Source organism: Aedes albopictus, chromosome 2 (assembly GCF_035046485.1).
Source record: "Aedes albopictus strain Foshan chromosome 2, AalbF5, whole genome shotgun sequence".
Taxonomy (NCBI): Eukaryota; Metazoa; Arthropoda; class Insecta; order Diptera; family Culicidae; genus Aedes; species Aedes albopictus.
The window spans coordinates 94,409,070-94,426,534 of NC_085137.1; the positions used below are offsets into that span (position 1 = coordinate 94,409,070).

At 37.1% G+C, this 17,465-nt stretch overlaps 1 protein-coding gene across 1 annotated transcript in view; it reads right to left on the reverse strand.

The window, feature by feature from the left end:
* The window catches only part of LOC109431822 (hemicentin-2-like), a 402,363-nt gene that overhangs the window by 75,726 nt on the left and 309,172 nt on the right, over window positions 1-17,465 (reverse strand). Inside the window, exon 5 of the mRNA XM_062850072.1 lies at window positions 968-1,061. Within this exon, the coding sequence (XP_062706056.1) occupies window positions 968-1,061 (94 nt within the window). The remainder of the gene's footprint in view (window positions 1-967; window positions 1,062-17,465) is intronic.

The following is a 17,465-nucleotide window of genomic DNA, read 5'->3' on the forward strand; positions in this document are numbered from 1 at the left end:
TGTTCAATGTACCCTCCCCCTTTTTAAATACATATTAAGATCCCCTGATGAAGCTCAAAACCGAAATCGAAACGTTGGAACAAAAATAATTGTTTCGTAAGCCAACACATAAGGCTGCAGCCAGAAAGAAATTACCACTGTCACATGTTACACATTTTTTTAGGGTTTTATGTCAAACGTCATAGGTCAATAAGTATTTTTGAAATATTTTGTCAAAATATGGATTTATATGAATTTCCGTATTGCGTATGTCGATTAAATGCGACAATAGTCAAAATTTATTTTGAAACTTGAAGTACGTGTTTCTCCCGTATATCTATTGTAACATGTGACATTCATGCTTCCGATTGCAGTCTGGTAGTTATTGAAAAATATGAAAACATTAACAGTTTAAAGAAACTGTGAGAATTCCAATCCAGTCAGGGTATTGAACACGTCTAAGGTCTTCAGTCTACACACTCAACCACATAATATTCATGTGACCAAAACTCATAAACCGTTCCCAGTCTATTTCGGAAGGAATTTCCCATCCAGCTGGGTTGGTGTGGTTAGGTTATGTTGAGCTGCCATTGCCATTACATACATACATATTCTCATGCTCGGTAGGCCCGGTTGGTCACATATTTCTTGGCGCTTGTACCACATGCTCTTTTGCGCCTCGCACATGTTCAGAGAGAAAAGATAATAATTCTAGCAGAACTTTTCAAGAAGGTTCAGTTTCAAACTAAGGTTTGAATATCCTTAAACTTTTTGGAAGTTTTGATATATTCAAGAATTTTGTTTGGTATGTATAAATTAAGTTATACCTACGCAATTTATAGTAGATGGATCTTTAAAAAAAAATATTTAGAATCAGTGAAAAAAGCGAAGAATTTTGTACCAATCATTTCCCATACAAGTATCGTGTCTGCATGTATTCGCAAACCCAAAGAACCCCCAGCCCACCAGAAATCCCCCAACTACTTACCGACGACGGCCAGAGTCATGGAGTATCCCACCGGAGGCGTCGTGGATATCTGGCACTCGTACACACCAGAATCCCGTGGCTGAGGGTATAGCACCTGAAACGACAGCGGAAAAAGAAAAGAGAAGGAAACGTGCGGATGAAAGATGAAGCACCGAAGATAATTGAGTTGTTGTTTTTGAGGTCGAGTTTTGGTCCGGGAAAAGCACAGCAGCCACTCACTAGTGGTTAGAGCAGAAGTGAACCCTCGGGATGAATTCCATTTCCGGTTGATCGTTGCTGGCTGCCGATGAGCCAGATGTTTTCCGATGTGAGTTGGGGGAGATATTGTGTTTGATGAAAAACTAACCGCGCGCTTAGAATTGTGTTGTGGGTGGAGTCGACCAATTTTCTTTTCTGTTGTTGAACAACTAATCCGGTTAAATAGAATTTGCCATGCTTGTTGTTTCAAGACGGTCCTATATCTACGATGTAACAAATTTGTTCGACGAAATTGTGGCGGACCAATTTACTGTAATGATGTCATGGATTAAATCAACCCATGTTGTAGGGTGGGCAAACTAGTGCTGGTCAACTTTAAGGTAAGTAATTTGTAAAACAAAACTATTCAACAAACGCTGAAACATTATATTAAAACTTTCCAACTATACTTGGTGCCCCTTGTGGGTATTCACAAACACTCAATTTCCTAATAGCTGATAGACACAATGTCGAGAAGAGATGTCGATTTGTGAGCATGTGGTGAATCCGATTGGAAATCATTGAAGATATACCATATGCGGCATACAATATGGCATCGAAAGGCTGACCAAACTACCTTCGATATCCAAGAAAATACCCAAGCAGGACTGCTTTTGAGTGAATGCTTTCTCGATATCGTTAACAATCTATCTATCTATCTATCTATCTATCTATATATATATATATATATATATATATATATATATATATATATATATATATATATATATATATATATATATATATATATATATATATATATATATATATATATATATATATATATATATATATATATATATATATATATATATATATATATATATATATATATATATATATATATATATATATATATATACATATATATATATATATATATATATATAAATGAGTTTGAAGTCCCTTTGAGGCAACAAAACTCAAGAATGGATGGACCGATCAGAATTACCCTTGCACGGCTTGATTCGTATTCATGGTCGCTGTGTTTATAAGCATTAAAAGATACGAAAATCAACTAAAAAGTAAGAAAATTGATAAAATACTGATTTCTAATAATGCGAGGTATGCACTTCAAACGGATTCGCTCAAGTAATTTTCATTCAGTGCATTATTTTTCCGTGACCGGAATGGTCAAGAAATTTAACACAGCAAGCCCCATTTTGTTTTGACGTTTCGTTTCAGCTCCGTACTAGGATCCAGAATAAAGCGATGCTTTATTATTTCTTGAGCGATTCCTTGCCTGAATTTTCCACACATCGAGATAGGCCAAGAAATTTCTTGCGATCAGCGTACTACCCATTATGGGAAGAAAATCAACACGATCGAAAAAAAATTAATCTAGATGGCGGTGCAGCGATGACTTCTACAGTTGTCAAACCACCACATCATGGCAAGACAAAGTTTGCCGGGACAGCTAGTCTATATATATAAAAATGAGTTTAAAGTCTCTTTGAGGCAACAAAACTCAAGAACGAGTGAACCGATCAGGATGACTCTTGCACGGTTCGGTTCGTATTCGTGGTGGCTGTGTTTATATGTACAAAAAGTTACGAATTTCAACTAAAAAAGTAAGAAAATTTATCAAGTACTGATTTTCCATGAGCTGGGAAGGAAATCAACACGATCGAAATGAAACCAATCTAGAGTGCGGTGACGTTATGAGCTCAACAGTTGTCAAACCACCACAGCCTGGCAAGACAACGTTTGCCGGGACAGCTAGTTTTGTATAAAACAGTAACAGTGGACTCACCAGATTGGTAGGCATATTGGTTCACATCAAGAGGCACGTTGCACAGACACGTTGGCTAGATGAACATCACGGATGTGATGATCGACAATGCGTTCTAAGCATTTCAGAAGACAAAAAGGTCAAAATGGTAGGTCTGAAACTGTTTGCTTCTTACATAGCACGACTCACTTTCGGAATAAACTTCACAGAAACATCAAGTAGTTTTGCCAAAACATGTTTGAAATAATCAAATCCTTTCTGAAGCAAAATAGGATAAATTCCATCCACCCCAGGAGATTTGGAAGGAGCACAACTATTTAGTGCCCACTCAATGGATTCTATAGTTACAATAATCCGCGCCGAAGCCAGAGAATCATAACTACAAGAGAAAATACATCAGGTTTTATCCGAAGATGTAATATCCACACATCCGCGGAAGTGTGTGCTGAATAACCCTTCCAGAACTTCCTCACCGGTGGAAGTGAAATCGCCATTTGGAAAACGAAGTCCGGTCACTCAAAAATCCTTAGATTTCACAAGGACTCTGTTTGGCCAACTGACATCACTCAAACTGGAAACATTTGTACAAAAGTTTTACGAGCCGGATCGTTCAGCAGATCGGAGAGCTTTCTGGTAGCCCTTGTTAGTCAATCTTGAAAGCCTCCAATCCAGCCGAACGTCATCTGTTCCAACTCTTTCTACATTGTTTCCTGAGCTTCGCCCGATCAGAATTCCACCAAGGGTTCCTCTTGTGGTCTTCACAGACCGTAGAGGGCATGCTTCTTCAAAAGCATCCCATGATGAAGGTCGTTGTAGTATCAACGGCATTATCTAAATCACTTGGAATGTGAATAATGGATGGCCGCAACCAAATCGGTAAAGAGATCCCAGTTGGTTGGCCGAGGATTCCTGAAACACAAGGTTTGCGAAGTAACATTCAAATGATCAGAAAACGAGGTAGCCATACTCAGATAAAGATTCTTCATCTGACACATGAGCAAAGCGTGATGTCCAACACTTGCAAATGATACTACTCAGTCTTGTGCATTATCACCATCATAACACAAAAAAGCCGCAACATCAACATTGCCCTTCTTCCTCCATCAACGCTACAGCCGACCGTCTCTATGTTGCTATCGAACACATTCGAGACGAACGCATTGATACGGTGGCTGCCGCCGCCACGCTCTTTCTCTGCAAATCTCTTGAGTAGCCGAACGCTTCTTAAGAGTCGTTCCGACGCAGAGCTATGTCACTCACTGCTGGGTGACTCTCGTCTGAAAATGCCAGGATGAGGGTCAATTTGTTAAGTAGTATTGCATGGCGCAGCAAATACAAACATAGCACGCCCTATGAATAGAATGCAAAGCGTCGAACAAAAACTCGCTTCGGTGTTTCATCGTGTGGTTAGAAAACAAGAGACGATCGCTGATTGCTGATTGATGGACTGCGTTTGTCGTATGAAGTGATGGTTAGAGCGAGTGTCATTCGACATTGACCATCCTGAAACTGCACAACCCTGATACTACTTACGTATTTCATCAAACTGGAACCTCTCAAGTTGATATCTGAGCTGCCCCAAATGATATGGTGAGCATTAGTATCAATGCTAACTATTAGCAGAAGGCCTTTAGAAGAGCAATATGCGATGACCAAACAATAGACGTATTTCCTGTTGAGATTCCCAACGGATATGTCTATTGTTCCATAACATCTCAGGTAGCCAGTTCAGAGACGAGTGTAGCGACAATTGCGTTGTTGACAAGCACACATGCTCAAGGCATGACACACGAGTTTATCATTTTATTTTTACTGAAAATATCAAACACCGGGTTCACAAGGTTTCCTAGATAAAAATGCCCCTTACGAAGGTAAGATTCTTGGACTACAGCCACTTGTTCTGTACCATTTGGCATAAGCTTGCAAAGATTGATCGTTACTGCTCTATAATGCTGAAGATTGAACTTAGTTATCCTAACTATATAACCACTACCCAAACTAGGCAAGACTAAATTTTACCAAGAATTTCTGTTGGAAATTTCTCTAGGGTTTTCTTCAGGAGTTCCTCTAGATATTGCTACAGAAGTTGTCTCAATTACCTTCAGAAATTTCTTCAGCGATTCATTAAAAAATATTTCCCGTCTTGCCTCAGGAATTTCTCCAAAGTTCATCTAAACAATTCCTGCATAAACTACTCCAGAATCTAATCCTTGATATTTTTTGAAAAGCTCCTCTCTCAAAACCTGCAGAGAGCTTCCAAATTCGATTTTTCAAAATACTTTTTTCAAAAATTCCTTCAGTGATTCCCAAAAGAACTCCCCCCAGAGTTTTTTTTTCTCCAGAAGTTTCTCAAGAGATTTTTGTGTACCAATTGAAAAATTCTTTCAAGAATTTCCCCACAAGTAAGTCCAGGAGATCTTTCAAGGATACTTTCAGAAAATCCTTCAGGGATCCCTCAGATATTTTTTGAGGAAATCTTTCAGAAATTGTTTCAGGTATTTTTGTTCGTATCGCTACAGAAAATTTTAAAGTTTTTTTCTAAGTTTTTTTCTAGATCGAACTCCTAGGGTATTTTCTCAAGGAATTTATGGAGTAATTTTTAAAGGAATCCATAGAAGATTATTTAAATTCCTTTAAAAAATTTTCATTTATAAATCCTTGGATGTATTGTTGGAGAAGTCTCATAAAGGTATTTCTGAAAAGAATTTTGGAGAAAGTGTGCAAGATTTTCCAAAGAAATTTTTGAAGAATTTCTAGACGGATTCTGAACTTTTGATTTTGTGAAGCAATCGTTGATAAAGAAATCCATGGGGTTTTGCTTTAAACACTTCTCGTGGTAACACACCAGGAGGTTGTGAAAGATTCTCTTAAGCAATCCTCCAGAGATTTCTTCAAAAAATAATTTCATCAGAATTCTTCCAGTATTTTTTGTGCAATTTCGGGGAGACTTCTGAAAAACTCCTTGTAAAACATCTGAGAAAATCCTGTACGTATCTGTGGAGAAATCCTAGGAAAAATTTCTTATGGAATCGCACATGCAGTGTCTTAAAAAAGTATCGGTAGGATTTTCACTGAAATTTATGACGTAATCCAAACAATTCTGAAAAAGTCTCTGGAGATATTTTTGAAGGATTTTTTAAAGAAAACCGATCAGAAGTCTTTGAACGAGTTCCTGCCGAATAAACTTGGAATGCCGAATAAACTTCCAGTAGAATCCATTCAAAAATCTCAGAAGAACTCTTTAATTCATCTATTGAGAAATAACTCGAGAATTTCCAGTGAAATTGTTGGCAGAGTGCCAGGAATAATTTCTGAACTACTTTATAGAGAAATATTTGGAGAAATTCCTGGAGACCTTTGGTGGAATTATTAGAAAAGTTTCTTGAGGAATTATTAAGAAAATTCTTCGAGAAATCCTTTGATAACATTCTTGGAGGATTTACTGAAACTATTTCTTTAGTATTCTAACATGAACTTATGTAGAAATGCCTAGATAATATTTTTGAATTAATGCCTTAAAAAATCTGAATCTGAGAATTCCTAAAGAAATCTCTGGCGGAATTTCGTATGAAACACATGGAAATTTACCCAAAACAACTGATGCAGCAAATTTTGGGAAAATTTTTGAGAGAATAGCTGTAGTAATTTAATCATGAATATCTGGAAGCATGTCCAGAAGCAATTCATAATAAACCAAAGGAAGGGTTTCTTGGCAGGTTCCTGGACCAAATTGTAAAGAGTAATTTGTAAAGTAATTTTTGGGGCAATTTTGAAAGGTACACACATAAATTAAAGTACCGTATTCAGTTGTTCTATTTTCGGAAAAAGTTTAGCAAACAATACCGAACGTTCGGTAAACTGTACCGAACCAACGGTAGTGTTTGCCGAACGTTCGATAAAAATTAACGAATTTCGATAAAACTGAGCTATTCCGAACTTTTACCGAAAATAGAACAGCAATTCTTAAAGATTTCTCAAATGAATCCTTGGACATATTTTTGGAGTAATCTCTCTCATAAAGATGTATCTGACGAATTTCGCCCCAAATCGTATTCGGAGTTGGCAGCACCCTCTCAGATTTCAATGAAACTTTCTGGGTATGTACACCAAGACTAGATAAGCCACTTTGCATACTTAGTTTCTTCAAAATTTATCTGGACTGACTTTTGAAAAGGGCTAAACTTTTTTTATGGATTTTTTAAAAATGTTTTTAATCAAAAAATGACTACTCCTACAAAAAAGTGTTGTATGGGTGATTATCACAAAATAAGTCAAATTTTAAGAAAAAAATACTGAAAAAAATCCAAAATGAGCCCTACACTGAAAAAAATCATTTCTAAAAATTCAAAGTTGATTTAAAAAAAAAACGCCATTTTTGATTTTGATGAAATTTTGTCTCAAGACAGAAAATTATGTTCCCTACCAACCGTCCATACATCACAAGATAGGCACTTTTAAGGAAAAAAAGTTTTTCTAACAAAAACTTTTTCATGTCCAAATTATTATTTTTTCAGTGTCTTTTTTTAAAAACAAACTAAACCAGTGAAGGTTATCTAGTAATCTCAAAATGCAATGAAACTTATTGTGTCATATGCGACAATGCAATGCACCCATATTCACGCAGCAGCACTCTAGAAGTACGAAACAATATACAATTAGAACACGCATTTCATACGTGCTGCTGTAATTTCTACCCAAACGTTTCTACCCCATGTTCTTACCTAATATTAGGTAAGGCTATTTATTAGATTCGAACTACCTAATCGAAAAAAAAAATCAAGAGTTGTACCTAAAGCAAATATGAACAAAACAAGAAAATGAATCGGTATCATTCAACGTGTTACTTCTTTTTGGTTATTACAGGGTGCGGCAGGAAAAAATGCGAAAAGTTCAAGGCACTATTACACGCTAAATATGGGATACATATGACTATTTTTTCATGACAGTGTATCAGTCAATGTCTATATTCTAGCACTGAAAAATAAAAATGAACACATTTGATGTTTAACATGTGATAATGTAGGCCTAATTAGCGGATATCAATAAACTGCGCGCCCAATGGTTATTAAACAAAATGACTATAACAGTAACAAAATTAGCTCAAATTCGATGAACAACCAGACCACACTGATCCAGAGCCATGTAGTTTCACATAGCAGATGAAATAAGTACATATATTTGATGATATTGTAGAGAAAATCAAAAATTTTGTTTTATCAGATGCGAAATTTAGCGACCTGTGCGATTTTTTGTGGTTTAAAAATTCTGGTTGTCTTCATCTTCAGGCGCCGCCCTGTAAAGGTTAATGACCAAAATGGGAAATTTTTTAATTAACTTTTCAGAAAACTAGCCTATTATAGATCATGGAACGTTGAAACATAGATTGGTTAATGTCAAATGGACGAAAATGAGGTTTGAAGTTGAAAAACACTTTCGCATTTTTTCCTGCCGCATACTGTAAAGGCAGTTCTGAAAAGTAATGGATCAATCGTATAAATCAAAATTCAACAAATTCAAGTGCAGTGCAAAAATAAACAATCCAAAGTGCAACCGTCATAATCTACGGGGCATGTCATTAAGATTGATAGATAAGATTCATTCCATGGGATATACACATGAAATCGACGAATCGATGAGTATTTGTGAGTCATGTCGTAGATTGATAAGTCACGCATAAACAAATCATTGCAGATTACGAAAGCAGTTTTTTTTTTTTTTTGTTTAGAGAGACTTTACCTCTGGGGCATTCGTCTCTGATACGAAAGCAGTTCGAAAAAATATCTTCGGAATAGATTCAACGGATGTTGGCAAAGTGGAGGCGTATGACGAGGTAATTATGCAGTTAAAGGATAAGTTCAATCACCCTCCAACTGACAGAAGCGAACAGATTAAAATACTATCTGTACTTCCTAAGTCTTGGTCGGTAAATAAAATCACAAGAGAGTTTAACGCACCAATGTATATGGCGAGGCAGGTGAAGGATCTTGTTTATGAACAGGGTATTCTTTGTACCACCGAAAAAAGAAGGGGGCATGGTATTGATGACGATACAAAACAAATAGTAAGAGAATTTTTTGATGATAATGATATCAGCAGGCCAATGCCAGGAACAAATGATTTTGTTTCTGAGGTTCGAAATGGAAAAAAAAACAACAAGTTCAAAAACGACTTTTGATGATGTCGCTCAAAGAGGCTTATATGATTTTTGTAGATATGTACAAAACTGTGAATATTGGTTTCACAGTATTTACACAGTTGCGACCAAAGCATTGTATTTTACTTGATTCTACTGGTATACATAATGTATGCATATGTACTATTCATGAAAATGTAAATTTAATGTTCAACAGTATAAGAATTGTGTCACAAGATGAAATAATACAAAAAATGCTTTGCGATATTTCCACCAGAACAGATAATTGCTTTTTCCGTGCTTGTGAAAAGTGTGCTTGTAATGAACACATTGAAGAGGAACTTACATTGATATTAGAATCAAATGACAAAGAAGAGATTATATTTCAGCAGTGGTTGAATACTGATCGCTGTAATTTAGAAACGATTATTAAACCTGTTGATGAATTTGTTCCGTATCTTGTTGATAAAATTGACAAACTTATAACACACGACTTTATTCATAAACAACAATCATCATTTCTCAGAAATAAAAAAGATACATTAAAGGATGATGAAATTCTTGCGATTTGTGATTTCTCTGAAAACTATTCATTCATAATTCAAAACGCTGCTCAAGGATATCATTGGAACAACTCGCAAGCAACAATACACCCATTTCAAATTTACTATATGAAAGATAATAAACTTGTAAATGTTAGTTTCATTATCATATCGGAAGTAATGGCTCACGATACAGTTGCGGTCCAGTTGTTCATCTCAAAAATGATAGATTTTATGAAACAATTAACGAACTTTTCTAAAATTTATTTTATGTCTGATGGGGCAGCATCACAATACAAAAATAAGAAGATCTTTGCTAGTCTATGTAGATTCCAGTCAAAGCATGCAATAAGAGCAGAATGGCATTTTTTTGCAACGTCCCACGGTAAAGGTCCATGTGATGCTATTGGTGGCACTCTCAAGCGAATGGCAAAGAGAGCAAGTCTTGCTCAAGAATATGGAAATACCATAACAACTCCACGAGAGTTATATAACTGGGCAGTTGTACAGACAGATAAAAATATAACTAAATTAAATTTCTGTTACGTATCCACTGAACAGTACATTAAAATGTCAGAAGATCTCGAAGAAATATATAATAACGCCAAAACAATACCAGGCACTCAGAAATTCCATAGTTTTTTGCCTATTCCTGGCGACAAAGTAAAGGCAAACAGGTATTCTAATTCAGAAGATGAACCAAAAATATTTAGTATGATCGGAAAAAAATAGAAAAAAACATGTTTGAAATTGGCTCTAAGACACATATATATATATTTGAAAAATTCATAATTATAAATAATTGTATATTTAAAAGTGCACTTCAATACATATTGCGATCAAACATTACATTTCCTAAGAAAATACATTTGTAATATTTTCAGTTTTTTATGTATAGGAAAACCCTTCCAAATGATTGAATAAATAACACAAAATCTCCTAGAAAATTGAGTTTCATTGGATTCTGGGATTGTTATGGCCTTCACTGGTTTTATTGTTGATAACAAAATACACTGAAAAAAAAATCATTCGAACAAGAAAAAGTTTTTGTTAGAAAAACTTTTTTTCCTTAAAAGTGCCTATCTTGTGATGTATGGACGGTTGGTAGGGAACATAATTACCTGTCTTGAGACAAAATTTCATCACAATCAAAAATGGTGTTTTTTTTAAATCAACTTTGAATTTTTAGAAATGATTTTTTTCAGTGTAGGGCTCATTTTGGATTTTTTTCAGTATTTTTTTCTTAAAATTTGACTTATTTTGTGATAATCACCCATACAACACTTTTTTGTAGGAGTAGTCATTTTTTGATTAAAAACATTTTTAAAAAATCCATAAAAAAAGTTTAGCCCTTTTCAAAAGTCAGTCGAGAAAAAAAAAATAGAAAAATGAGTATGCAAAGTGGCTTATCTGGGCAAGGTCTACACACCAAGAAAGTTTCGTTGTAATCTGAGAGGGTGCTGCCAACATTTGTTCGAGTTGGCGTGAAATCCGTCATCTGGAGAAAACATCAGAAGAATTGTGTAAGATATTCTTAACAAATCCTTACAAAAATTTCTGAAGGAGTTTTTCATATTGTAAAGAATTCATTTTTAAAGAATTGTATGGATTTTTGCCTAAAAACTTGGAGAAATTTCTAAGAAAATCATGGAGGTTTTTCCGGAGTAATTTTTTGAAAAAAATCTCGAGGGTAAGGAAATTCTAGAAATTCATGCAACATGTTCTAAACGAGCTTTTACAAGGTAACTGTGGAAGACTTTCTGAAGGAACTCTGGAGGATTTTCCAGAGGAATCTCCATTGGGTAAATTCAGGTGCAATCCAAGGAAGGATTTATAAATGATCTCCGAAATAAACGTCTGGGGTAATATATGAAAACTTTTGGAAAAACTATTAAGAAAACTGTTATTTTCTGAAGGAACCCATGGAGGAAAAACTGGAAGAATTCTCAGAGAAATTGTGCTGAAAGGCTTTCTGAAGGAATCGCCAGATTTCTGAAAACACACCCGGAAGTTGTTTTACTGTAATCAATGGTGAAATTTCTGAAAATATCCAAGAGTGGCGTTCTAAATGAATCCTTCGATAAATCTATGGAAGAATCTTTCCAAGAATTTCTGAAGTTATAACTATAGGATTCTGAAGTAATAAATTAAGGATGTCTGAATAAATTCATGGAGGAATTCCTGATGCAATCTATGCAATTTCTAAAGTTCTAAAATTTTTCAAAATATTTTTTTGTGCAAATTCGGAGGATTTGCTTGTGGAATATGTGGATTATTGTTTAATAATTGGATTGTTAGAAACTAAAGAAATCCCTTAAGACAATTTTAAAATGTAGATTTATATAGGGGCCTGTCCAAAGGCTACGTAGATTCTGAGGGGGGGAGTATGGGGGACGGAGGGGTCAGGACAAAGTCTATGCTCCATACGAATTTGCAAATATTTGTATGGAAAAAGTCTACGAGGGGGAAGTAGTGGGCTGAGATGGCCAAAAATGGATTTTCCAAAGGGCCCGTAGAGGAATTTGATTGGAAATTCTTGAAATTTCTGAAGAGTTTCCTAGTTCGTGATAGAATGACTATTTGTTTTAAGGGTTTTCTTAAATAGTCTCTGAATATAGTCCTAATATCATAAAGTTTTTTCGCACGTGTAAGGGCACAAAAATCCTACGGGTTTTTCTCTTGTTTCTGATTCGTATGCAGAAGATCCTGGGTTCACTCCCTGGCCAGTCCCTTGCCTCCTACTTTGTATCTTTCTATATACTTTCTCATTTCTCTCTTCATTTACAATTCATGGTATACATGGAACTCTTGGAGCAATTTTCTGGTAATTTCTGAAGACATTTCCGAAAAACTCTAGGAGGAATTTCCGAGCAATTATTGAAGGAATCCACGAGGAACACCAGAAGAAATGCCCGAGAATTCTTAGAAGAATATCCGAGAAAATCCTGGAGCAAAGGAAAAGCGACTCCAAGAGCAACTCCAGGAGGAATTCTCAAGAAGTTCCTAGAGGAATCCACGAAAAACTGCAGGAGGAATTCTCGAGGAACTTCAGGAGAGATTCCCGAGGATCTCTTGTAGAAATTTCCGAGGAAATCCTAGAGGAAATCCCGTGAAAATCTAAAAAGAATTCCAGAGGAAAAACAGTAGGAATGCCCGAGAAAATCCAAGAGACATCCCCGAGGAACTCCAGGAGGAGTTTCTGAGGATCTCTTGGAGGAATTCACGAGGAGCATCTGGAGGAATTCGCGAGGAACTCCTTGAGAAATTCTCGAGAAACTCCTAGAGGAATTTCAGAACAAAAACCGGAGGAATTCCAGAGCAACTCCTAGAGGAATTCACAAGGGATTCTTGGGTGAATTTTCAGGAGATATTCCCGAGGAACTCCTGCAGGAATTCACGAGGAGCTTCCGGAGGAATTCTTGAGAAATTTCTGGAGGATTTCCCGAGGAACGACAACAGGAAGTCCCGAGAAACTACAGGAGAAATTCTCGAGAAACTCCTGGAGAAATTCCCGAGTATCTCCAGGAGGAATTTTTGAGAAAATCCAGGAAGAATTCCTGAGAAAATCCTGGAGGAATTTCCGCAGAATAATTGCCGGAGAGATTTCCGGGGAAATTCGGGAAAAAAATCTTGTTACTCCTGGAGGGAATCCCGTGGAACTGATTTCTGATTCTGATTTACAGTCAGAATAATTCCCGGGGAAAAGCTGTAGTTGCTGTTGCGGTTGTTTCCAATCCAACTTCAATGTTCTCCCGGGTTCCTGATGTTCCAACTACTTTGCCACCTTGAATTGGTGAAATTTCTCGAAGAAACTTTGAAGAGAAACTGCACTGAATGAAAATGAATAGCTCCGAAAGTTGATAATACGCCAGATATATTCTGTAGAATATGACAGAAATCACCCGATCGATGAGAAAATCCGCTCAACAAGACCACAGAATCCAACAAGTATTTTCGTTCTATTTACAGATTTTGTTTTGATTTTTTGCGATTTAAAGTTGCGCAACATGAAACATCGCCCCCCCCCCCTATGTATGGCCGGGCTGCCAATCACAACTTTTCGGGTTTATATTACGAAACGAACATGATTATGATATATCACGTTCCGTTCATTATATAGGATGGAAGACGATTTATATGGGATATCAAGTAATATAGAACTTGATATGCCACTAGATTAAAAAACCGCTCTATATTACTTGATATAGTGCACAGTGTGAACATAGCATTAAAAGGCTGAACATCAGTGTATGGTCAATTTGGTGTACTATAGCCATAACTGATACATTGAGCTGAGCCTACGTTTCATTCGAGAAGAAAGTTAGGTGGAGTAATGAGTTTTGAGTTGGTGTGCATCCCCAGCCAATACACGATCGCATATGATGTTGAATAGGATGCAAAAGTCCAGAGATGTTGGAGGGGATCATTGGAGGACTTTTTCCGCGTCATGATCCTAGTTCGTAGGACAGCCGGGGACTGGGGCTGGCGATGAGGAGAAGGTCACCGATGTGGAACTTGCGGGGATAGCTAAGTCTCTTAGCGTAGCTAAGGTCCCAGGTCCGGACGGAGTTCCGAACTTGATTGGCACGGCGGGGAAGGGTGCTCGAAAAGATCATCTTCAATAGAATGTTGAGGTTCACTGAGGGCGAAAATGGTCTTTCGAGCAACCAGTACGGCTTCCGGAAGGGGAGGTCCACCGTAGACGCTATTTTGTCGGTTACAAAAACCGCCGAGAAAGCACTCGAGCCTAAGAGGAGGGGAATCCGCTTCTGCGCGGTAGTGACTCTGGATGTAAGGAATGCGTTTAATAGCGCCAGCTGGTCTACTATTACCGATGCGCTCTTGCGTCTGGGGATACCGGAGTACTTGTACAAGATTCTCGAAAGCTACTTTTACAATCGCGTACTAGTTTACGACACGGAGGTGGGTCGGAAGTGCTTTCACATAACCTCAGGAGTCCCGCAAGGTTCCATCCTGGGTCCGGTGTTATGGAATGACATGTACGACGAGGTGTTGAGGTTAGAGTACCCAGTGGGAGTGGAGATTGTCGGATTTGCCGACGACATTACGCTCGAAGTCTACGGTGAAACGATCGAGGAGGTGAAGTTGACTACCGATCAAGGTTGTGGAGGCGTGGATGCGGTCCAGGAAACTGGAGCTGGCTCACCACAAGACAGAGGTGACGGTTGTTAACAACCGGAGCAGTAGACGGAGATCAGTGTAGGAGAGTGCACGACCTCTTCATAAAAAATGAAATTTCTCGAATTCAGCCAGTCACCCCCACATCTTAATTCTAATGCTGAAACAAACTTCTGGTCAAATTTTCAGCTAAATTGGTGAAGATTTCGAGGTGCCTCAAGTCAAAAATGTGTTTTTTGGTCATTTTTTATCTTTAAAAAATGCCCATGAAGGCTAGACGCCATATAAAATATCGCGGCCGCCAGTAAATGAAAGTTTTTTCTATTCCTTACAACTTTTGTGAACATTATGTGCTGATCGGAAAATGTTTTGATCATATTCTTTCGATTTTCAGTCATGCAAGTACCCTACAAAGTTACATTTTTTAACAGTTTTTGTTCTACGAAATTCAAACACACAACTTTTATAAAAAGTACCAAATCATTAAATAATTAACCTTCACGTTCCCGACCCCCAACATCTAATTTTCAAAATGCTGGCATTTCGTCAATTTTTATCCAACTTTATTGAAGTTGCCCTCAAACGATCATAAATTGGTGCAAGTTTATTACTCCCAAGTGGCCATGCAATATCCGGAACCATTCCGGAGATATCCCGGATTGTACTGGGGTCAGGAAGGGTGCCGAAATGGCAAAAAATGATTATTTCGTGTGTTGTTGTGTTTGAACCATCGATTTTCAGCGGAATTTTCATTGCGAACAATAAAACACATCTGCGATAATCAGATTTGAATAAATTGACTCATCCGGATCACCGTGACAGGTCCCGCGGGGGCCTCATTGAGGACACTTCTGGTTTTCATCCAAAACATGTTGAGCGACATATTAAACTTCATGATTTCGAATGATTGAGTCAGAAATGATACCCTGAAGTCTGTATCAACTAATATGGCCACCCCAGAACATCTAGCATAGGTTCCACGGGGGTGTCGGGGACATTTCTGGTTTGCAAACAAAAGATGCCGTGCGGCGTATCAAACTTCATGATTTCAAGAGAACGGGGCAGAAAAAAAAGACGGAAGTATGAAGCAACTGCTATGGCCGCCCCGGAGCACCTGAAACAGTTACCGAGGGGGCCTCTCAAACACAATAACACACGAAATAACCACTTTTAGTCATTTGGCAAAACAGACCCCATCCCCATCGCCTGACCCCAGTACAATCCGGAATATCTCCGGAATGGTTCCGGATGTTACATGACCACTTGAGTGTAATAAACCAGCACCAATTTACGATCGATTAAGGGCGACTTCAAAAAAATCGGATAAAAATTGACGAAATGCCAGCATTTTCAAAATGAGTTGTCGGGGGTCGGTAATGTGAAGGTTAAACACATTTTTCTGAACAATATTGCCATACATCATTTTCTTATCTGATCTACGTAAAAAATCACAAAAATCGAAAAGTGGAAGCTTTCCTGAGTTTCTTGATATCTGGGGTTGAAGCAACTGTTGGCAGACAGAATAATCAAACATAGTAGCCTTACTTTTTCTTGATGATTGCGATGAATGATCATTGATTCAAGTGACAGGTAGGCACAAGCAAACATTGCTTTAACAAAAGTGACGTATAATGTGTCACAGTAGAATGTGAGGATTGGCTCAGATGGTAAGGCTATGGACTGGCAAACCAAAGGTTCAGAGTTTGAGTATCGTCATTTTTATCGTATTTTTTATCATCATGCTGAAAATATCAACCTGCACTTAAAATGCAAAATAAACGAATCAATTCATTATTTAAATTTACCTGGCTTTGTAATCTTTTTCAATCGATGGCTGGTGTAGGAAAAACGCATGCATGTACGCATCACTCCGACAGAACTTTTATGCTTGCATAGTTGAAAATCGAACACGCTGTCGCTAACTAATTTATTTCTTAATCCTTAATTCGGCCCTTACTGGGTAGCTGGGTAGCAGATCACATCCGCTCATTAGAATCATATAATTTTCCGTCGTTAGGTTAGCGTATTGAATTTAGAAAAATCGACTTTCACATGTCGAAAAAAATGCATTAAAATTTCATAAAAAATACGATACTCAAACTCTGAACCTTTGGTTTGCCAGTCCATTGCCTTACCATCTGAGCCAATCCTCACATTCTACTGTGATACATTATACGTCACTTTTGTTAAAGCAATGTTTGCTTGTGCCTACCTGTCACTTGAATCAATGATCAATCATCGCAATCATCAAGAAAAAGCAAAGCTACTATGTTTGATTATTCTGTCTGCCAACAGTTGCTTCAACCCCAGATATCAAGAAACTCAGGAAAGCTTCCACTTTATGATTTTTGTGATTTTTTACGTAGATCGGATAAGAAAATGATGTATGGCAATATTGTTCAGAAAAATGTGGGTAATTATTTAATGATTTGGTACTTTTTATAAAAGTTGTGTGTTTGAATTTCGTAGAACAAAAACTGTTGAAAAATGTAACTTTTTAGGGTACTTGCATGACTGAAAATCGAAAGAATATGATCAAAACATTCTCCGATGAGCACATAATGTTCACAAAAGTTGTAAGGAATAGAAAAAACTTTCATTTACTGGCGGCCACGATATTTTATGTGGCTTCTAGCCTTCATGGGCATTTTTTAAAGGTAAAAAATGACCAAAAACACATTTTTGACTTGAGGCACCTTGAAATCTTCACCAATT